The sequence below is a fragment of the Macaca fascicularis genome, chromosome X, assembly GCF_037993035.2.
Source record: "Macaca fascicularis isolate 582-1 chromosome X, T2T-MFA8v1.1".
In the NCBI taxonomy this organism is placed as follows: Eukaryota; Metazoa; Chordata; class Mammalia; order Primates; family Cercopithecidae; genus Macaca; species Macaca fascicularis.
Window position 1 is genome coordinate 49,118,225 of NC_088395.1, and position 13,691 is coordinate 49,131,915.

The following is a 13,691-nucleotide window of genomic DNA, read 5'->3' on the forward strand; positions in this document are numbered from 1 at the left end:
AGCACATAGGAAGTGTTCAATAAAGTAGTCTGCATGGTGGTGCAGTGGAAGGATCGTAGGCTTTGGAGCCAGAAAGACCTCAGTTCCAGGCACAGATGGACCATTACCAACTGTATGATCTTGAGCAAGTCATTGTGTTGCTTTTGAGATTACCCGTGTGTAAAACGGGAATGATAATGCCTGCCCAGACTACCTCAGGGAATGGTTATGGGGTTCAGATGAGCTGATGAACCAAGAAGGTATTTGGAGTTCACTTCCAGTCTTAGGAGACAAGCCATACAACAGGTTGACTGAAAGAGACCATGGGAAAGCTGTTTTGAGTATAGCCTTGCCTCCCTTCAGATACTAACCCTAGTTGAAGTTCTTCCCTGAAAGGTGTAAGTAATAAATGGGTTCTAAGTAGTGTTTTCTGCTCATGAGACTTAATGGGAGGAGGGGACTTTCATGTTTACCAGGCCTGTTGTGTTCATGGCTCTGTGCCAGATGCACATTATCACATTGAATCTTCTCATGACCATCTCACCCTAGCCCCATATATTTCACTCACTACACATCTAAAACTGAACTCAAGATAGTAATCATGGCTACCCTTCACCAAGTACTTACTATGTACCTAGCACTGAGTGCTAACAGCTTTGATGTTCCCTTTACCAGGGAATAGCACTCCCATCCAGCCGTTGTCCAAGCCAGAACCTGGGAGTCAACCTTGACTGCTCCCTCTTCCTCAACTCCCACATGCCTGTCAATCCCAAGTCCTGCCAATTCTACCTCCCAAATCTCTAGACTCTCCAATTCTACTGCCACTACTCTAGTCCAAGCCACTGTCCCCTACCACCTAAACTATTATAAAAGCCTCCTCCCTACTTTTCTTCCTTCCAGGACTGTTTCTCTATATCTACTCTCCATAGCCAGAATGATCATTCTGAAACACAAACTTCATCATGACTTTTCTGTTTAAAAGCCTTTAGAAGTCCCCACTATCTTTAGGATGAAGTTCAAAATTCGCGTCATAGCGTCAAAGCTTTTTGTTATCTGGCCTACCTCTCCATCCTTCCTCTCCTCAGCCCCACACTCTCCTCCCCAGCTGGACTGAAATACTTTCAGTTCCCCAAAGGCCTGAGCTCACTCTCTAACCTCCAGGTCATTGCACATGCTGTTCCCTCTGCCCAGAACATTGCATCCTTTGATTTGCTGCCTGGCTAACTCCAACTCATTCCTTGTGTGTTGGCCAGGTTAAGTTCTCCTGCCATCTGCATGCTTCTATAACCCATGGATCTTAGTTCTGCCACACCATGTTGTAATTACTTGTCTGCCTTCCATGCTCAACTATACATCAGAGACAATGTCTACTTTGCCCACCTTTGTATCCCTAGGGTTGGCACATAATGGAAGTTAATAAATATTTGGTGACTAAATGAATTATCCCTATTTCACAGATTAGCAACCTGAGGCAAGAGAAGGTAAATGATTCTCTCACCCAGGGACTGGAACCCAGATCAACCTGAATCCATCGTCTGTCTGCTCAGTGCTCTACAGAACTCAGCCACACACTAACCTAGTGTAGCCAGTAGCCCAGAAGAGAGAATGTAGGGGGCGTCCATAAGGAAAGGAAATTCACCAAACCAAGTGATGCTTTTATTAGGGTTAAATTCTGAGTTGTTTGCTGTCAGGAAGCCTGGGTTTAAGTCTCCTCTATGTGTTTCTCTGGGTCTCAGTTTCCCCATCTGTGAATCAGGAAGCTGGCGCAGATGATATCCAAGGAGGAATGTCTCAGGACCCCCTGGCCTGCCTCACTGGCTGTAGATGGACTCCTCAAACCACGTTCTTTCATTTCTCCTGGATCCCCGTCTTCCAGAATACATCACCAACCATCCATCTCCCATACCTTGACCCATACCTGCCCTTCTCCTAGCCAAAAGGGATTGAAATCAGAGTGTTTTCAACCCCCAAGCCCAACCCAGCCCCCAAATCCACAGAGCCAGGAGATACTCAGTCCTCATCTCTCCTCTCAGGTTTTATTGACTGATGGAAACTACATCTTTGTCAGCCGCCAGCTCCATGGGGACAGTGCTGGGGACAGGGAACCTGAGATGATGCCAGATTTCAGCCTGAGAGCAGAGTTCTGGAAGGTGACCCAAGAGGGAGAAGAAAGGAATATGGGAAAAGGAATTGTAGGGGAGGAGGAGGAGAAGTTCCTCCTGTCTCCTATAACTCCCAAAGTTCAAAAACATCCCAGGCCTGAGCCCCTGATGCTTCTGGACTCTTGCCCAAGAACATGGAATCAGCCCATGATCTCCAAATACAGCCCAGCTCTTGCTGGTTGCCAGGCTCTTATCTTGGCCAGTCCAGACTCCAGCCCAACCCAGGAAGGAGGCAAACCAGAGGAGAAGAGAGGAGGAGGAGGAGTTAGAGGTGGCCCCTCTGATTAGGGCAGATGTAAATGCTGCAGCAAACTGGTCAGAGGCTTTGCATAATGACACGGCAGCAGCTGCTATTGCTAGAGTTTGCTGGGGGCCCGGCAGAGGACAGGGTTGCGGGGTCCCATTTCCAGCAGCCAGGGAAGGGGATGGTAGAATTTGTGCTATCTGTGTGTTGGGAGAGGCAGCCTGACCCCTCAGGCAAGGCCTGGGGATGGCAGGTCACTGCAGAGGCCACAGCCCATGAAGCCTGTGTTTGCATTCCAAGCTTCAGAATCTGGGAATTGTTGGGCCAGATAGAGGGTGAGGACCTCGTGTAGAGGCCAGATCAGAGGTGAGGGTTCTCTTCTCTGAACCTCCAAAGCTCCATATCCCAGCCAGAGGGAGGTGGAAATCTCAACTCTCCTTCTTAGGCCAGACCTCAGATATCAGATCAAAGCTTTACCTTCAACTGAGAGCCCAAGGGGAGGAGCATGCAGGAGTCCAGCTGGGAGAGTGGGGCCAGTCCCAGTGTGCTGGGGCAAGGAGGCCAGGGGCCTGTGGAAGCCCAGTGCTTCAGCTCCCACCAGGAAAAATGTCTGGGGTGGGGGGAAGTTTCCCATTTCCTGGCTACTTCCCCACTATGTGGACCATTTCATGAAACTCCATTGCATAGTTCTCAGTAGGGGGGCAGAAGGGGTGTCCAAGCCTGCCTCTCTCTGCCTCCCAAAAATATGGCTTTGGAAAGGATTTCCCAAAAATGAAGAGGACCTTCTGAATGGGCAGGTCTACCCCTCACAGGGAAGAGATCTTGACGGTCTCAGGGAAGAGGCAAGGGGTACCCAGGCTGGAGTTCCTGAGAGTGCTGCCGGCCCTGCTGCCGCCACCAGGGGAGGAAGGTTGGCTCTCATCTGGGGTGTTGGCAGGAGGGGTAGGGATACTGATAATGGCAGCCACGAAGTCCCGGCTGTCGCAGTTCAGGTCAAGGCTGTCATGGGGCTTGGCATTGAGGCTGGAGCGGCTGTGGAAAAGATGGAAGGCTCTTAAAAAGTTATCTTAGGCCGGGTGCAGTGGCTCATGCCTGTAATCCCTGCACTTTGGGAAGCCAAGGCGGGTGGATCACCTGAGGTCAGGAGTTCAAGACCAGCCTGACCAACGTGGTGAAACCTGGTCTCTACTAAATACAAAAAATTAGCCGGGCATGGTGGTGCATGCCTGTAATCCCAGCTACTTGGGAGGCTGAGGCAGGAGAATTGCTTGAACCCAGGAGGTGGAGGTTGCAGTGAGCTGAGATTGCACCACTGCACTTCAACCTGGGCGACGGAATGAGACTCCATCACAAAATAAATAAATAAATAAATAAATAAATAAATAAAAGTTATCAGCCAGGCGCGGTGGCTCATGCCTGTAATCCCAGCACTTTGGGAGGCCAAGGCAGGCGGATCACGAGATCAGGAGATTGAGACCATCCTGGCTAACATGGTGAAACTCCATCTCTACTAAAAATACAAAAAATTAGTTGGGCGTGGTGGCAGACACCTGTAGTCCCAGCTACTCAGGAGGCTGAGGCAGGAGAATGGCATGAACCCAGGATGCGGAGCTTGCAGTGAGCCGAAATTGCGCCACTGCACTCCAGCCTGGGCAACAGAGTGAGACTCAGTCGCAAAAAAAAAAAAAAAAAAAAAAAAAAAAAAAAGTTAATACTTGCCATAGCAATCATGGCATTTATTGAGCACCTACTGGGTCCCTGACACTGCTAAGGACGTAAGTACTTCTCCTGCATCCCCAATTATGGTGGTAAAGAGTGAGGACTCTAGAGTCAGACAGTCCTGGGTTCAAATCCTGGTCCTATTTTAACCACTCCAAACCTCTCTCTTCTCTCATCTGTAGCGTGGAATGAACACTATCTCCCATAGGGTTGCTGTGGAGATTAAATGAGATTGAAAATGTTACGAAGTGCTCAGAGCAGTGTCTGGAACACAATGAGCATACACATGAAAATGTTCTCTCATGGTTACTCCTAACAGTGTCCAAGTCCTTACAAAGTGTCTACAGTAGGATCTAAGGTGGGACCCTCACTCCTTTCTGAGTTTGCCTCTTACCACTCTCCCCCTAGCTCACTCTCCTCCACCCATGATAGCTTCCTTGCTATGTCTCTAATGTGGACCCACATCTGCTTCAAGGCCTTTGCACAGGCTGTTCACTCTGCTTAGAAAGCTCTTCCTTCCTCTGCATAGCCCACTCCTTTGCCTCCTTCAGGTCTTGGCTCAGTTGTCACCTCAGTAAAGCCTTCCCTGACCACACTATTAAAACTGCATCACCAACTGAGAGTGGTGGCTCATGCCTGTAATCCCAGCACTCTGGGAGGCCGAGGCAGGTGGACCACCTGAAGGTCAGGAGTTTGAGGCCAGCCTGGCCAACATGGTGAAACCTCATCTCTACTAAAAATATAAAAAATTGGCGGGTGCAGTGGCTCATGCCCGTAATCCCAGCACTTTAGGAGGTCGAGGTGGCCAGATCACAAGGTCAAGAGATTGAGACCATCCTGGCCAACATGGCAAAACCCCATCTTTACTAAAAATACAAAAATTAGCTGGGCGTGGTGGCACGCACTTGTAGTCCCAGCTACTTGGGAGGCTAAGGCAGAGAACTGCTTGAACCCGGGGGGCGGAGGTTGCAGTAAGCCAAGATCGCGCCACTGCACTCCAGTCTGGGCGACAGAGCAGGACTCCATCTCAAAAATAAATAAATAAATAAATAAATAAATAAATAAATAAATAAATATATAAATATAAAAAACTAGCTGGGTATGGTGGCAGGCACCTGTGATCCCAGCTATTCGGGAGGCTGAGGCAGGAGAATCATCTGAACCCAGGAGGCAGAGGTTGCAGTGAGCCGAGATTGCACCACTGCACTCCAGCCTGGGCAACAAGAGCAAAACTTCATCTCAAAAGAAAAACCAAAAAACGCAGCCAGGCGCGATGGCTCACGCCTGTAATCCCAGCACTTTGGGAGGCCGAGGTGGGTGGATCATGAGGTCAGGAGATCGATACCATCCTAGCCAACATGGTGAAACCCTGTCTCTACTAAAAATACAAAAATTAGCTGGGTGTGGTGCCGCATGCCTATAGGCCCAGCTTCTTGGGAGCCTGAGGCAGGAGAGTCGCTTGAACCTAGGAGGCAGAGGTTGCAGTGGGCCGAGATTGAGCCACTGCACTCCAGCCTGGCAAGAGAGCAAGACTCAGTCTCAAAAAAAAAAAAAAAAAAGGCCGGGTGCGGTGGCTCATGCCTGTAATCCCAGCACTTTGGGAGGCCGAGGTAGGCAGATCATGAGGTCAGGAGATCGAGACCATCCTGGCTAACACTGTGAAACTCTGTCCCTACTAAAAATACAAAAATTTAGCCAGGCGTGGTGGCAGGCGCCTGTAGTCCCAGCTACTCAGGAGGCTGAGACAGGAGAATGGCATGCACCTAGGAGGCAGAGCTTGTAGTGAACTGAGATTGCGCCACTGCACTCCAGCCTGGGCAACAGAGCGAGACTCCGTCTCAAAAAAAAAAAAAAAAAAAATCTGCATCACCACCTGCTCTATGCTTTTTTTCTTTTTTTTTTTCTTTTCTTTTTTTTTTTTTTTGAGACAGCGTTTTGCTGTTGTTGCCCAAGCTGGAGTGCAATGGTGCGATCTCAGCTCACTGGAACCTCCACCTCCCTGGTTCAGGTGATTCTCCTGCCTCAGCCTCCCAAGTAACTGGGATTACAGGTGCACACCACCACACCCAGCTAGTATTTTGTATTTTTAATAGAAACAGGGTTTCACTATGTTAGCCAGGCTGGTCTCGAACTCCTGTTATCCGCTCGCCTTGGCCTCCCAAAGTGGTGGGATTATAGGCATGAGCCACCGCACCTGGCCTGCTCTATGCTTTCTAGCCCCCATCCCTGACTGACTTTTCTCCTTGGCATTTACAGCTGTTTGATATGCTATATAATCTATGTATTTGTTTATTAACTGTCCTATCCCACTAGAATAGAAGTTAACTGTCTTATCCCACTAGAATAGGATACAGGGGCTTCTGTCTGTTCATTGACTGCCACATCCAAGTTGCCTACAACTGTGCCTGCCACACAATAGGTGCTCAATAAATGTTTGGTGAAAGAATGGATGAAGAGGCCAGGCGAGGTGGCTCATGCCTGTAATCTCAGCACTCTGGGAGGCTGAGGCAGGTGGATCACTTGAGGTGAGGAGTTTGAGACTAGTCTGGGTAACATGGCAAAACCTCATCTCTACTAAAAATACAAAAATTAGCTGGGCATGGTGGCATGTGCCTGTAACCCCAGCTACTCATGAGGCTGCGGCAGGAGAATCGCTTGAACCCAGGAGGTGGAGGTTGCAGTGAGCTGAGATCCCGCCATTGCACTTCAGCCTGGGTGACAGTGAGACTCTGTCTCAAAAAAAAAAAAAAAAAAAAAAAAAAAAAAGAATGGATGAAGAATGAGATCCAGACAAGATAAGCCCAAGCTTCCAGTAGGGAGGGGTTTGGGTTCGAGCTTGACTTGCTAGGCCTGGAGTCATGGAATCTCAGAGCTTCTGGTCTAAGCTCTGAGCTTCCCCAGCTGTGGCTAGCAGGTAGGAGGGCTGCTTACCTCTGGGGGGCAGGGCTCCTGCGCAGCCCTGCCAGCATGTCCAGCTCCTGCATGCTGCCACGGCTGACTGAGGCAGTGGAGTTGGCAAGGCGGATGGCACGGCGCTTGGCCCTGCGAGGGCAACAAGAAGACAGCAGGCTTCCATGTCCCATTGGCTGGGAAGACACAGAGGTGCTGCGGCTGGTGCGGCCACCCGGCGAGACGGCTCCCAGGGCTTCGCTGAAGGTGAGCTCGTCTGTGAACTCATGACACTGTGGGCAGAAGGGAGGCGGGGTCACGGGGCATCCCATGGGAGCTAATCCCACCCTCAAGCCTTTGCTCAGGCTGTTCTCTCCTTTCTGTAAATTGCTCCCTCTTGCCTTCCCTTGCCCATCCTTCAAGGCTTGGCTCTCCTGTAGCCTCTTCCAGGAAGCTCTGTGTGATTTCCACAATTTGTAGTGAGCCTCCCATCCAAGGGAGAGAACTGGCATGGCCTCAGAGGGACCCCTTTCTATTCTGCTATACCACCTCACATTAGGTCTCACCGTTGTCTTCTCTAGACAATGCAGCAAGTGGTGATGTTGCTGTTCAAAGGCAGAACGGTTCCTGACACAAAGAGCCTGTTCCTCGCCACTGCCGCTGTCCTGGAGTGGATGGAGCAGAGCAATAAGGGCAGCACCTTCCTCCCCCTGTTATCGCTCACTGCAACCCCAATCCAGGCCCCAACCCACCTCAAGGCCCCCATTCTGCTTGTACTGCAGGAAGGCATTGGTGGTACCACTCTTTGCCAATCGGATCCTTGCCAAGCGCACCTTCTGCAGAGAGAGGAGATAAAAGGTCAGGTGGGTAAGCCCCAAAGTAGACTGGCTTGGGGTGTAGGGAGTGGGAGGTGCTCGGATGGAAAGCGCAGTTACCTGCTGTGCTCGGCGCTTGTCAGCCCGCTGGTTCTGGTGGTAGATGCGGCTAAAGTTGGACACAATGACTGGCACAGGCAGGGCAATGACCAAGACGCCACTGAGTGAGCAGATGGACCCGAAAATCTTGCCAGCAATGGTGCTGGGCACCATGTCTCCATAGCTGGAGTGAGGGGAGGTAGGCCAAGGTCAGGAAAAGTGCCCACCTACCTTTCAGTCCCTCACTCTATCCCATCTAATCCGGGCTAGCTCTGTGACCCTGGCCAGGCACTCAAACCTTCTGAGTCCCTCAGTTTCTTGCTCTGTAAAATGTTGGGGAGTCAAGTGAGAAATGGGCCTGGCCCTCAACCCCTACCATCTGCTGCCCCTGTCCAAGCTACATACCAAGCACCTGAGTCAGCTAGAAATCTATGAAAACCAACAGAGGGGAGCATGAGGAAGTCACAGACAGTGAACACAGCCTCCTCCTAGGAGGAGAGTCCCAGCACCATGGGCCAGTCGAAGGGCTTCAAGTCCCAGGCTGAGTGTTTTGTTGGTTTTGGCTGCCTCTCTTACCCGGTCTAAGTAGGACCCCTTTTCATTTCCCTGTAGGGGAATCTTTGAAAACTGTCCACATATGACAAAACAGGGAGGAGCCTTGAAACCCCCCTGTCTTTCTCCATGCCACCCACCTCCCATAGAGATAGAGCCAAGCCAACCTTACTAACTTGTTCACAGAGAGCTCCCCTGAAGATCAGGGGGGTTCTGTAACTGACTCGCCCAAGATCACACTGCATACTTTTGTTCTGACCGCAGAACCAATCAGAACTCCTCCACAGAAACAGTCTCTGCAGTCTTTAGCCTCTAAGCCTTTTCTCTGTGCCCTAGGATGGCTGTTCCTTATTTCTGTATTTTGACTCATTTTAAGCATTCAGGACTCTGCTCAAAAGTCTCTCCAACTTGGCCATTGCTGGCTCTCTGATGTGTCATCTCAGACCGTGTCCTCAACTATGAGACATGGGCAGACATCCACCCTCACAGAGTTGTTGTGAGGACTTGAATAGAGTAAAAGCCATCAAAATACTCAGTTCCAGCCTACTGTCAGCGCTCTGTATTTGTTTGTTGGTCTGATCCTGGACCTCCAACTAGAATTGGGGTTTCTACGCTTTAGAAACCCCAAGTCAACTTTTTTTGTACCTCTATGAAGAAACTGAGCAAACCCAACCCATTCAGTCATTCCTTCAACAGATACTGAGCACCAACTGTATACCCAATCCCAGTGATGGAAACTTAGAGAAGGATCACAGCATCTGCCCTAGACAGTATCTTTAGAAAGCTCATGAGTTCAATGATTCCATTTGATACTTTTATCCGAACTCTGTTTCTTCTGCAGGGATCTACCAAAAAAAAAAAAAAAAAGCTGAAAACATCTTGTTCTGGGAAACATCAAGGAATCACAAAGGCACAGAAGTAGTGCCCCACACAGCAGACAATTCTAGAAGGTTGGGAGACATGGGTCCCCAAAACAGAAAAAGAGGTGCTAGAAAGCCAACACCTATGTATCCTGCACCAGAAACATTCAGAGAACTTTCACAACTGTGATGTCATTGAATCCTCTCTAGATGATGAAGGGATCAGCATTCCCCATTTTACAGAGGGGAAAACTGAGGCCATGAGAAAATGACATCAACAGAAAGAGAGCAGCTAAGACAATCCTTGAACCCAAGTCTCCTGACCTAGAAAATCAAGGCATTGTCAGAGCTGGGAGGGATCTGAAGAATAAGTCCAGCTCCTTCAGTTTGTACAGATTAGCAAACTGAAGCTCAAAAAGAGAGAGAGGCCAGGCACGATGGCTCATACCTGTAATCCCAGCCCTTTGGGAGGCCAAGGTGGGCGGATCACCTGAGGTCAGGAGTTTGAGACCAGCCTGGCCAACATGGTGAAATCCCATCTCTACTAAAAATACAAAAATTAGCTGGGCATGGTGGCATGCACCTGTAATCCCAGCTACTTGGGATTCTGAAGCGGGAGAATCACTTGAACCCAGGAAGCAGAGGTTGCAGTGAGCTGAGATCTTGCCACTGCACTCCAGCCTGGGCAACAGAGTAAGACTCCATCTAAAATGAAAGAGGAAGGAAGGAAGGGAGGGAGGGAGGGAGGGAGGAAGGAGATCATTCCTTTAAACTTCCTAATTTTACAGAAAGGGTGAGTGTAATCAGGCAGCCCCCAACATGGAGTCCGCACTCACCCAAGCGTGGTCATGGTGACAATGGTATACCAGAAGGCCGCAGGGATGCTTGTAAAGTTGGTCTTGTTTGTGCCCTTCTCCGCATAAAACATGACAGTGGCAAAGATGATGATGGCCATGGTTAGAGAAAAGAGGAGAAAGCCCAGCTCAGAGGCACAGCTCTTGAGTGTGTAGCCCAGAATCCTCAAGCCCTGTGAGTGCCTGGAGAACTTGAAGATGCGAAACACCCGGAACACACGCAGGGTGACAAAGGCGCCTGAGACATCGTCGTTCTTGGGCACCAAAAGCCCAATGTAGTAGGGCAGGATGGCCACCACGTCAATGAGGCTCATGACACTCCGCAGGAAGCGGCAACGGCTGGGGGCAGCAAACAGCCGCAGGAGATATTCACCTGTGAATATGAGTACACAGGCTGTGTCCATGCAGAAAAAGGCCTGTGGGAAGCGTTCGCCACAGGGCTGCTCCCTCGAGGACCTGCGTGCAGCGCCGCGGCATGGGATGGTCTCCACCACATTGGCGATGACCGACACGGCGATGAAGAAGCCGGTCACGTAGTAGAAAACGAGGGCTGCAGTGCTCGTATGTGGATTCTCGAAGGCCCGCCAGAGCCGCTGCCGCAGGGAGCTGCCCGCAGGCAGGGCTGGGCCGTCCCCGGCCTGCTCGGCCTCCTCATCCTCTGCCAGGCGCTCGGCATTCTCCTTCTTTCGGTCCCGATACTCTTCAAGGCAGCAGTCACCAACTAGCTCGGGGACCAGGCCGTAGAAGGCCAGCTCTTCGTCGAAGGCCTGGATGCACTCCTGCCGTGGGCAGTGCAGACGCCCCGTTCGGTAGAAGTTCAGCACATGGCGGAACATGTCAGGGTCGCGATCGAAGAAGTACTCGCCTGAGTCAGCATCGTAGAAGAATTCCTTCTCTGAGCTGCCCAACAAGGTATCTGGGTAGCGGTCCAGCGTATTCTTCCAGGTCTCAAAGCGCCGTCCGCTCACGTTCACCACCAGAACCTCATCTCCTCGAGATGTCTTCACCCCCGGTGCTGGGGGCAGGGGCTGCTGGGCCAGGGGCAGCCAGCCCACTGCTGCCGCCCGGGCAAAAGGCAGCCACGTGGCCAGGCCTGCCGCCATCGTGCCGCTCCCCAAGCCCAGGGAGAGTTAGTGAGGGTGGCTTGTAGGAGAATGTGGCTGTCTCCAGGATGGTGGGGGCTTGGAGACGCCTTGAGCCACCTGAACAAGGAAACTGGGGGTGTCTAGAGAGGCCAAGAGGAACCAGGAGGAAGAACTAGAGAGACGGGAAGGAGTTTGGGGGACATTTACAGAGCCTAGGAGGGGCCTGGGCAATGTCCTGAGGGACTAAGAAGGGACTTGGGGACATAGAGAACAGAAAAGAGGTGTGGGGATGGGGCCAAGAAGGAGCTGAGGGTTTAGAGAGACTGAGATGATTCTAAAGGAGTTAGCCTGTGCCTGAGAGGTGTCTGGGGGCGTCTAGAGGGGCCAAGAAACACGTGAGGAGTTCTCTACACTCTCAAGAGTCTCAGGGAAGGCAGAAGAGCCTGGAACTCCTTTGTGGAGGTGGAGAGGAGACTGGGGCATCCGGAGGGGTAGAAATGGGACCAGAGGTGCTTGAAAGAGACTGAGAGTGTCTGGAAGTGGGGGTTCTAGAGGGGCTGAGACAGGTGAGGAGGGTTGTCCACACCCTCAAGCTTCTAGGGGAAGCATAAGAGGGTTAGACCCCCCTCATGGATCTGGAAAGGCAGCTGGTGCATCTGGAGGGGTGGCTGTGGATCCAGGAGGTTGTAAAGAGGCTGAAAGGTGTCTTGGGACTGCCTAGAGTTGCCAAGAATAGCCTGGGGGGATGTCTGTACTCTAGAGGAGTTCTGGGGAAGAAAGGAGAGGCGAGGGCCGCCTAGTAGGGCTGGAGAGGGGAAGAGGTTATCCAAAGGGGTGGATAGGGGGCTGGGTTATTTTTTGAGAGGCTGAGAGTTATCTGGGGGAGGTGGGTATCTAGAGGGGCCAAGAAAGCCTGGTCGACAGTCTCAGGAGTTCTACGGGGAGGAAAAAGGGGCCTGGGGAATTCCAAGGAGCTGGGACTCAAATGTTAGGAAGTTGGGCACAGTCCCAGAGCACCCAGGGGATCTATGAAGACTAAATAAGAGGAAGGGGGTTACCCCCAAAATGGGGTTAAGAGGAGGGTGGGGTGTTGAAAGGGAGTTGGGTGTGTCTCCGGGGAGGGGGGCTCCTGGGCTTTGCAGGAAGCTGGCAGGGGAGGCCGGGAGAAGGCTGGGTCCCACCGTTGGGGGCAGGTCTGGGGAAACCACACCCCGAGGGGCTGGCGGTGTGTGCTGGGCAGTGGCAGTAGCAGCAGCGGCAGCAGGAGGAAGAGAAGCAACCACAGCCAGGCGTAGGAGAGGTGGCATAGGCAGGGAGAGGGCGCAGGGTCCCCGGAAGGAGGCCTGGGAAGGGCAAGGTCCAGTGGGACCCCTGGGGACTATCCCAGGATGGGCTAGGGCATGGGGGCTGGACCAGGGAAGGATGAGGACAGCGCTAGTGGTGGTCCCCCTCCCCCTCCCTCTCGGGCCGTCCTCACCTGTGTCCCCGTTGCAGCAGCAGCAACAGCGGTGGGGCTGGGGGTACCAAACACCCGAGCTCCTGGCCCCCTCTTGCAGAGCTGCCTGAGTTCTCCTCCTCCTCTGGCTCTCTCTCCCCGCCCCTCCGAGCTTGCCGGGAGATGGAGGGAGGCAGGGAGGGGCCTCGTGGCTCCCCGAGCCCCCTCCCCTAGGACAGCCAGAGAGGGACCCTGGGGAGACTCCGCCTCCTACAAAGCTGGTTGGGCCTCAGTCGCGTCATCTGGAAAATGGGGGTGGCAGGGAACTTTGCCAATTCTCTCCACCTCCTTCCTGGACTCCCCTCTCTTCCTGCCCAGCTCCTACCCCCTCTGCCCCCAGGGGCCCCCACCCCCACTCGCCTGAATCAGCAGCACTTAGCAGATCCGATCGATGGGGAGGCGTCTGTTAATGGCCCCAGAGCGGAGTGCCACAGGGAATGATGCAGCGCTGTCCCCTCCCTGCCCCCCAGACTGTGGAAGGGCAGGAGAGCCAGGAGTCGGGGGTAATTGCTGGGGAGTGTTTCTCTAGATGGCCAAGCTTCCGAAGCTGCCCCCTTGAGGGACGCAGCATGGGTTAGAGCCCCAGCTCTAAGACTTCGGCTATGGGACTGGAGCACACGACTTCCTGTTTTTAGATATGAAATGAGGATAAAGGGAATGTAGAGGGGGACAATCCAGGTCCCACCCCTCTACCAAGTCATCTCTCAGGCAGGCCCCACTCTGAGGGGGCAGTCTCTCTTATCTGTCCACATCCAGTGGCCTCAAATCATACCTCCTCCGCTAGAGGGCTCTGCTTCTGGATGGCAGGAGCACTGATTATGGAATGCCTCTGGCTGGCTATGGGTGGGTTCAGACCCCACCTTTGCCACTGACTTGCTGCATCCTTGAGCAAGTGACTTGCATTGTTTCCTCATTTGTCAGATGGAGAGACTTATCCC

General features: G+C 52.2%; 1 protein-coding gene across 7 annotated transcripts; it reads right to left on the reverse strand.

Moving 5' to 3' along the window:
* Positions 1 to 1,613: 1,613 nt before the first annotated feature.
* On the reverse strand, positions 1,614 to 12,958 carry KCND1 (potassium voltage-gated channel subfamily D member 1). Of its 7 annotated transcripts, none has more exons than XM_074030029.1 (8): positions 12,736 to 12,958; positions 10,547 to 11,375; positions 10,156 to 10,229; positions 7,929 to 8,091; positions 7,746 to 7,829; positions 7,560 to 7,658; positions 7,036 to 7,286; positions 1,614 to 3,417 (listed from the first exon to the last, which is right to left on the reverse strand). In XM_074030029.1, the coding sequence occupies exons 2-8, from the start codon at positions 10,667 to 10,669 to the stop codon at positions 3,192 to 3,194; spliced, it is 1,020 nt and encodes a 339-aa protein (XP_073886130.1). In that variant the 5' UTR covers positions 10,670 to 11,375; positions 12,736 to 12,958; the 3' UTR covers positions 1,614 to 3,191. The 7 variants fall into 7 exon arrangements, 5 of the variants coding, with proteins under 5 accessions (XP_073886130.1, XP_073886131.1, XP_015298926.1 ...); XM_074030030.1 differs by having other exon boundaries at positions 10,547 to 11,398; XR_012430327.1 differs by adding an exon at positions 9,273 to 9,304 and having other exon boundaries at positions 10,156 to 12,958.
* Positions 12,959 to 13,691: the final 733 nt, after the last annotated feature.

Bases quoted from the DNA above. Each gene is read 5' to 3' on its own strand.
- KCND1 (XM_015443440.4), bottom strand. From the start codon at position 11,276: ATGGCGGCAGGCCTGGCCACGTGGCTGCCTTTTGCCCGGGCGGCAGCA. The intron at 7,659-7,745 runs GTGGGTTGGGGC...CATCCACTCCAG, and splicing joins AGCAGAATGGGGGCCTTGAG to GACAGCGGCAGTGGCGAGGA. The intron at 7,287-7,559 runs GTGAGACCTAAT...TTCTGCCCACAG, and splicing joins ATTGTCTAGAGAAGACAACG to TGTCATGAGTTCACAGACGA.